Source organism: Aythya ferina (assembly GCF_964211825.1).
Source record: "Aythya ferina genome assembly, chromosome: 2".
Lineage (NCBI taxonomy): Eukaryota > Metazoa > Chordata > Aves > Anseriformes > Anatidae > Aythya > Aythya ferina.
In genome coordinates this window covers 66,911,437-66,919,973 of record NC_140297.1, presented here as the reverse complement: position 1 = coordinate 66,919,973, position 8,537 = coordinate 66,911,437, and the positions used below count along the sequence as shown (strand labels likewise).

Here is an 8,537-nt window from a genome sequence, read left to right as displayed (position 1 = left end):
ACTGCCTCTCTTTATTTTGTTTTGCCAGATACATACACAGTGAATGAAAATTGTGTCTTGGAGGTAGGTATTTTTGGAATGAAGAACATTCACTTAAAAAGATACTTATAATCAAGATATTTCAAATATACTCACACATGCTGAAAAACAAATTAAAAAAAAACACACTTTTATTCAAAAAAAATCTGAACATTTTTAATGTTAATAAAAAAAATAAGAATTGCCATCCTGAAGTATGGTGATAAAGTAATTCAAAATACCTATATATATACAGCTAAATGTAGGTATATATAGAACTCGGATACCTGAGAGAAAACATAGCTATATTTATAGCACAGTGTAATATATTGGCTTCCTTTCTTTGTGCACAGAAATAGTGCATTTTGTGTCCTTTTTTTTTTTTTTTAAATGACAGAAGGTGTATCCTCTCCCTGGGATGAAATGTATAACAGTGGCCACTAAGAGTCTGACCAAACAAGTCCTACACAGATCAGTGGTAGAGTAAAAAATATGGTAATAACTGTCCTTATCCTTCAAAGATATTTTCCAAGTGCGCTTCCTGATGATGAGGAATTCTCTCCTTCACCCCTCCATGCAGGCCAACCTCTGTCTTGATGCTGGTGAAAAGCAAGAAGCAGAGCACAGTACTTGCACTGAGCCGAGGCTGCTGTGAAATCTGAGCAGTGATTTATAATCGCATCAGGTAAAACTTGCATGTCCATCTCCTAGGTTTCATATCTAGGACAGCTTCTGTCATAATATTCAGAAAATCTAAGAGGCAGAAATCAAAGCTCAAGTAAGTTTATTATCAGGCACTAGCTTATTAAATGCTTGTGCATTTGCTTAGCTTTTCAAAGTTCCTGTTTTTGTCAGTTTACTTTCTGGTGAGTTCAACAGTTGGTCTGAAATGCATTAAAGCGCATCTTGATCCCCAGTAGATTGTGTGTGGAATGAACTGGTAGACTCGGTGTGGTAACTGATGTGAAGTCCACACCACTTGCAAATATCTCCAGGCAACCACCAGTTCTTAAAGAGCATCTTCAGGTACTTCTTAAATTTTTCTCCCATGAGGAAATAGATGACTGGGTTGAGGCAACAGTGAAAAAGGCCGAAGATTTCCGTTATCTGGAATGCATAGTCTAGATTCCTGCTTGCTTGACAGTCTCTAATGACTCCAATAAGTTCCAGGAATTGTAAGAAAATTACAATATTGTAAGGAGTCCAGAAGAAGAAAAATACGATCATGACAGCAAAGATCATCCTCACAGCCTTATTCTTTTTCTCATTTCTACAGTGGACTAATGTTTTGATGATCATGGAGTAGCAAAATGCCATAACTATGAAAGGGATTAGAAGCCCTAAAACATTGATTTCCAAAGTGGAAAAGAGTTTCCATGTTGTAAAATTTCCTGGATATCTGTGCTTGCAGGTAGTATAATTTTGCTCATGGAAAGATTCTCTAAATACAAGTTCTGGAACTGAGGCTGAAAGAGCCACCAGCCACACAATAACACTGGTAATCAGGCCATGGAAAGTAGTTCTTGCTTTCAAGGAAAATACTGCACGAACAATTGCCAGGTATCTGTCTATGCTCATAAGCATAATAAAAAATATCCCACTGTAAAACCCAACCAGATAGATCCATGAAATGATTTTACACCAGGGAGTTCCAAAAACCCATTGGTCTATCGCAAAATAAGACCAGAACGGCAGGGAAAAAACAAAGAGCAAATCTGAGACGGCGAGATTTAGCAGGTACACATCAGTCATGCTCTTCAGTCTCTTGTATTTGAAGAGGACCACTATGACCAGAATGTTTCCCATTAGCCCAACCAGGAATACTAGGGTATATAGAACAGGTAGGAAGGAGGCTGCAAACCTCTTGACACTTTCCTTACTGCATGGTTTTGGGGCATCATTATAATTATCGTAATAGTCATATAAGGTTGAGGTGTCAACTTCAAAGGACTCTGTACTTGAAGAACTCATATTTTTTTCCCAGATTCCTGAGAATGAAAGAATATAAAAATGTCAGTGACTTTCTCTTCATGATGACCATGTGGTTACTCCACAAGCCTGAATCATGTTGGAAAGACTGCAACACACAAAGACTGACTTGCAGTTCCAATGCACTTCTCATTACAGAGTATCAAACAATATTCAAATAATATGGGGTGCTTATATGCGCACTTGTAAAGTACTGTCCTTGGCATGCATGTGCTCAGTCCTTCCAACATGGTGCAAATCAGACGTGTCAGACTGAACACTATTCAAACTGCAGAGAGGAAAGCAAATAGGGATGAAAGATAACAGACTATATATCTCAAGTCAGAGAGGGATAATCCTGTGTGGTGTGAAGTAAAAAGTGAAGCCACTGTTCATAGGAGTTCAGGATTTTACCCATCTTTTCACTCAGGCAAACATCACTGAAAGAAGACAGTGAAAGGTGACATCAATTTTCAGTAAGTGCTGTCTTCAGTGGTAAAGTGAATAACATGAATTTGTCATTATATGTATGTTCTTTTCTAATAGATAAAGAGTTTTAAGTGATGTTACTTTGAGGTTGACCAGATCACATAATGGATGCAATACAAATACACTGTTGATGTATTATATGTTTTTCACATCACAGCAAGTGTCGTTTCTAAGCCTAATTTACTAGAATTTTTGCAAGCTTCTGTTATGTCTTTCCCCTTTGTCTTTATTTTTATGAATGGGAAGTAGAGGAAAAGTGAGTATCATTGCTCTATTTATCTTCAGACTATAGTGCTACTACAATGCAGCAAGTATTGACTATCGTTAACCTGAACCCTACTGTGTGTAATCTCAGTCACAACTTCCCTGTCTACAGTTCTGTTCTGTTATACACAAAGAGGAATTTAATCTGAATTACGAGTCACACGGACAGAACTGTTCAACACCAATGTCCTAGAGATGACAGCTCTGCAACACTAGCACCTAGTCGCACCTGCATCTAATCTACATTCCACATGGCTATTCTACTTGAGCATTTAAAACTGAAAACAAATACTCAAATAACGCACAGACACTTAATCCTGATTATTAATCCTGTTGATTCAGAATTTCTGAAAATTGCTGTAAAAATGACCTGAGTGGCAGCAAAAGATAAATGAAAAAGCATTACAGTCACATATGTGATGAGCATATAACATAGACAACTCTTTCTAAAACTAAATTTTATAAATGTTACCTTTTCTCTCCTTTTCTTCTCAAATGATGTGAGGAAGAGTCTTGGTTCTAGTGGAGTGGAATCACTTGCTTGTGGCCAGGTAACTCCGTCAGTGAGATGCTGCCTACACTGCGATACCCAGCAGCTGCAAAAAGCAGATGTCACAAGGTAGCTGTGTCTGTCAACGGAAGCTGTGTACTTCCTTACAGATCGTATCACAAGTGTTTCTCTCCTTAGTGCTCACCAGAAAAGTTCCTTTAAATGTAGAAAAGAAATTAAAAGTGTCCTATGGTGCGTAAGGAAATACAAAGTTCCCAGTGAGAGCCTGATTGCTGAGTTAAAGCCCCTTCATCTTACCCAAAATTGTTAAAAGCAGATGTCAATAAGTAGCTCTCATTCAACAGAAACTGCTCTTTCTCATGGGTTGTAAAACGCATCTCAAACTCAGAAAAAATAATTAAAGGATCATCTGCAGTGAGCAGGGAAGAGGGATGCACTTGATGGGTGTGTGGAAGGTGTGTTTCTAGTCCCTCTATGTGGGATAACTGATTTTGCCAGTTATACCATGTAACTGTGGTAATAAAGAGCTGTATAGATTTAGTGTAGGGAACTCTCCTTTTATTTATTTTTTGATTTTCCTAACCCCTGCTTATCTTGCTAAGAAAAGAAATGAGGGCATGCAAATTCACAATGCCTTTTTGCTTGATGTCTCCCATTTTATATATGGTTTTATATATGGCAAAACTACTAAAGACCTGATGCAAATGGTGCTAATGGTTAAACTCTCAAAAACTATCAAATAAGATGTAGGATGTCGGATGTGTAAGATGTAGGGTGTGTGTGGTGTAAGGGCTGGGGGTTTCCTCATGGTTTTTATCACAGCAGGAAGCCTATCAGTTTCTACAAATTTCTCCTGAGAAGATGCTGAGACCTGTCTCTCTTTCTGGGGAACCAGGGAAGGGGGATGATCACAGAGGACGTGCTGGTCAAATGGGATGGTTTTGAATCCCTCTGGCAGAACAGCTATGCTTGCAGCTGGCAAATGCTGCTCTCCCCTGTGTCCTAAAAGAGGCTGGCCAAGCAGAAGTAAAAACCATTTCTTGACAGGGGAGGCTGCTTGCTTGTTAGCAGGAGAAACTGAAGAGTCACTTTGAGAAGTACAAACAAGAAAAATACAGGAGATGAGTAGGAGGGAGGGAAAATAATAGATCCTAAACAGGAGATAAGATATATCTTCTAGATCAATCTCCTGTGTCATTCTGAACACAGATATAGCTTTATGCTCAGTTTTGCTATTTGCTGCTATCCTATATGCCTCTGACATTGTTACTCTGCCCACTAGCTTGTATTTGGCTGAATTGTTTCCTCCAGAAAAGCTTGATGTGAAGACAATGTGAACTGTGGGATCTACTGGTTTCTTGTTCGCCAGAATAAAAAACTCATATGGGAAGTAGCTTCTCAGTCATCTTTCAAGAATGCATTTGTGGAGAGTTTTAAATAGGTCATTGTGAGATCACCAGGTTATTGCTCTGCAGATCATGTATGTCTTCTCTTCAGTTTGCTGACAGTTCTTTAAAGATGTGGACATCAGATGAGCAGGCAACACTATGACACCAGTTTCATCAGCTCTGTTCACAGAAACTAGAAGCTGTTCCTCTTGCTGCTCTTTTGTCCCTGCAGGGCCTCATTAATCTCTTTGACATGTTGTTACACAAGGGGCATAAGTTAAGCCATTTGTCCGCAGTAACAGTGACATGAAACCTCCTTTTAAGCATATGCTTTTCAGGAAAAAACACCTCATTGCTCTGTAGGTATCGCCCTTCCTTAGTTTTAGCTGCAATGCTTTTGCCTCAATAACCACCACTCGTCTATATGCCTGTCTTGTCCTAGTCATTATTTTCTACTCCAACAGTCTGGTCATCTCCTTTGAATTTCATCGGTGCTGATTTTCCTTGTGTCCAGATGAAGCAGTGAATAGAACTGAATGGGATGATTTCCTATCACTAGCAGCCTTCTGAGGTCTGTCTGCCTGTCCTTAGTGTTCATGCCACATATCAGATATGCTTCTGATCTTTCAATTGTAATGTTAGCAGAGACCAAGTCTGCAGTCTTATCAGTGCAAATTTAGCATAATTCATATAGCACTGGACAGAAGAAAGGACCTATCTAGCATACTACTTTTACCCCAGCCCTCCCTTGGCCGAAAGACTTTCAAGTAGCAAATGCTTCTGAACCAGCTGAATGCATCTTTCTGTACCTGTCATGGATGGGAAGCTGGGACACCACCACCAGAGGCACTGGGCAGCAAAGGCTCCTTGTCAGAGCACACTTCTGTTGCTCTGGTGGGGTGGGGAGGTATGGCTGGATCGCAGTGTCTTGAAAGCATCAGTAATGTTGCAGAAGCATACCATATCAGTGCACTTCATGTTCCCTCAGCAAATGGGAAGGGCTGTCTTTGTAAGGAGATTTTTTAGAAAGTGTGACTTCAGAAAAAGGAACGCATAGCCACAAAAAGAGAAGAGAGGTTGTGTCTACTTAGGATTTGTGAACTCTAGGTAATGAAGCTAAAAAAAACATCTGCCAGTTCATGAAAATTAAAAGGATGAAATTGTACCCTGAAATACCTGATGCTCTGTTGATGAAAAAAGTTCCTTTGAGAACTTACTAGTAAAACTGTAGAAAATATGAAGAAAAGGGAAGAAATCTCTGATCAAATGAAATGATGCAGAAAATGAATGAAATGTGTTTTGAGTGAAGGGTCTTCAGCATCTTGGAGAGAGAGGAGCATGAAAAGTCTTAAATATAACTAATCCATAGATGGGGAGCTCTGAGGTTCCCTGCCAATTTGGCAGGATGTCTTTTTTTTCACAGAAGAGCCTGGCAAAAAATAAAAAAAAGGGATGGCAGAAGACCATGAGCTTAAGAGGAAAGGGGGAAGGGATCTCAGAGACAGAGGATGTTGCTGTAAACCAACAGGTTGGAAGGAAAGGGGGAGAAGAAATAAGAGGTTTTACCTCTTTACTAGGTGGTATCAGGTATGTGGCGCTGGCCAAAAAAATCACAAGAGCACAGAGATATGGACCAAATCTGATTAGCCTGACTAAGAGGTGGCTAGTCCTTTATAAGGGCACAAATTAGAACCAAAAGAGGGGAACTTAATAAAAACTAAAAGCAGAACAACCCAAATAGTAAAAACCCTGCTTCTTGCCAAAAGATGATTTCAGCCACTCCCTGCTTTTATGGAAAGTCTTATTTTTAACTTGCCATCTTGCAGGTTGCACACAAGTCTCGCCAATGGAAGGACTGGAGATAGATCTGTGAGTCTAATCTGTGAGCTAGATGCTGCTACTGTGAGGCACTCACCACTGATACAACAAAGCACCATCTATTCCCTATGTTATCTGTATTGGCCATGGTACATGAATCATAGAAGTGTGTGTTAGAGAAGAGGTTGTCTCAGGAAAGAGGCATATGACTGTGACTAAAGATAAACTAAAGATAGATCAGTCTTTTGATCCAGGCTGCCACAGTGCACAATCACAGAATCACAGAATTTTCTAGGTTGGAAGAGACCTCAAGGTCATCGAGTCCAACCTCCAACCTAACGCTAACAGCCCTCCACTAAACCATATCCCTAAGCTCTACATCTAAACGTCTTTTGAAGACTTCCAAGGATGGTGACTCCACCACTTCCCTGGGCAGCCTGTTCCAGTGCCTCACAACCCTTTCAGTGAAGAAGTTCTTCCTAACATCTAGCCTAAAACTCCCCTGGCTCAACTTAAACCCATTCCCCCTCGTCCTGTCACCAGGCACGTGGGAGAACAGGCCAACCCCCACCTCGCTACAGCCTCCCTTGAGGTACCTAAAAAGAGCGATAAGGTCGCCCCTGAGCCTCCTCTTCTCCAGGCTGAACAAGCCCAGCTCCCTCAGCCGCTCCTCGTAGGACTTGTTCTCCAGGCCCCTCACCAGCTTCGTCGCCCTTCTCTGCACCCGCTCAAGCACCTCGATGTCCTTCTTGTAGCGAGGGGCCCAAAACTGAACACAGTACTCGAGGTGCGGCCTCACCAGAGCTGAGTACAGGGGGACGATCACCTCCCTAGCCCTGCTGGTCACGCTGTTCCTAATACAAGCCAGGATGCCGTTGGCCTTCTTGGCCACCTGAGCACACTGCTGGCTCATATTCAGCCGACTATCCACCATCACTCCCAGGTCCTTCTCTGCCTGGCAGCTTTCCAACCATTCCTCTCCCAGCCTGTAGCTCTGCTTGGGGTTATTGCGCCCCAGGTGCAGGACCCGGCACTTGGCCTTGTTAAACTTCATGCAGTTGACCTCAGCCCATCGGTCCAGCCTATCCAGATCCTCCTGCAGAGCTTTCCTACCCTCAAGCAGATCGACACACGCACCTAACTTGGTGTCATCTGCGAACTTACTGAGGGTGCACTCGATGCCCTCGTCCAGATCATCGATGAAGATATTAAAGAGGACCGGCCCCAGCACCGAGCCCTGGGGGACGCCACTAGTGACTGGCCGCCAACTGGACTTGGCTCCATTCACCACGACTCTTTGGGCCCGGCTATCCAGCCAGTTTCTAACCCAACGAAGCGTGCGCCAGTCCAAGCCAAGAGCAGCCAGTTTCTCGAGGAGAATGCTGTGGGAGACGGTGTCAAAAGCCTTGCTGAAGTCAAGGTAGACCACATCCACAGCCTTTCCCTCATCCACCCAGCGCGTCACTCTGTCATAGAAGGAGATCAGGTTCGTCAGGCATGACCTGCCTTTCATAAAGCCATGCTGACTGGGCCTGATCGCCTGCTTCCCCTTCAAGTGCTGCATGATGACTCTCAGGAGGATCTGCTCCATGAGCTTTCCTGGCACTGAGGTCAAACTGACAGGCCTGTAGTTTCCTGGGTCTGCCCTCCGGCCCTTCTTGTAGATGGGCGTCACATTTGCTAGCCGCCAGTCAATTGGGACCTCCCCCGATAGCCAGGACTGTTGATAAATGATGGACAGTGGCTTGGCCAGCTCCTCTGCCAGTTGCCTCAGTACCCTTGGGTGGATCCCATCTGGCCCCATCGACTTGTGCACATCTAAGTGCCGTACCAGGTCACCAACCAGTTCTTCATGGATAATGAGGGCCACATCCTGCTCCCCATCCCCTTCCACCAGCTCAGAGTACTGGGTATCCAGAGAACATCCGGTATTGCCGCTAAAGACTGAGGCAAAGAAGGCATTGAGCACCTCCGCCTTTTCCTCATCTCTTGTAACTAAGTTTCCCCCCGCATCCAGTAAAGGATGGAGATTCTCCTTCTCAGCAAACAGTCCTCTCCATCAGCTGGCCAACCCCTTCTTG

General features: G+C 42.9%; 1 protein-coding gene across 1 annotated transcript; it reads right to left on the bottom strand.

Moving 5' to 3' along the window:
* Positions 1 to 347: 347 nt before the first annotated feature.
* CCR4 (C-C motif chemokine receptor 4) lies at positions 348 to 6,222 on the bottom strand. Its single transcript, XM_084511595.1, has 3 exons — positions 6,205 to 6,222; positions 3,212 to 3,335; positions 348 to 2,006 (listed from the first exon to the last, which is right to left on the bottom strand). The coding sequence occupies exon 3, from the start codon at positions 1,987 to 1,989 to the stop codon at positions 913 to 915; it is 1,077 nt and encodes a 358-aa protein (XP_084367721.1). The 5' UTR covers positions 1,990 to 2,006; positions 3,212 to 3,335; positions 6,205 to 6,222; the 3' UTR covers positions 348 to 912.
* Between the last annotated feature and the right edge of the window lie 2,315 nt (positions 6,223 to 8,537).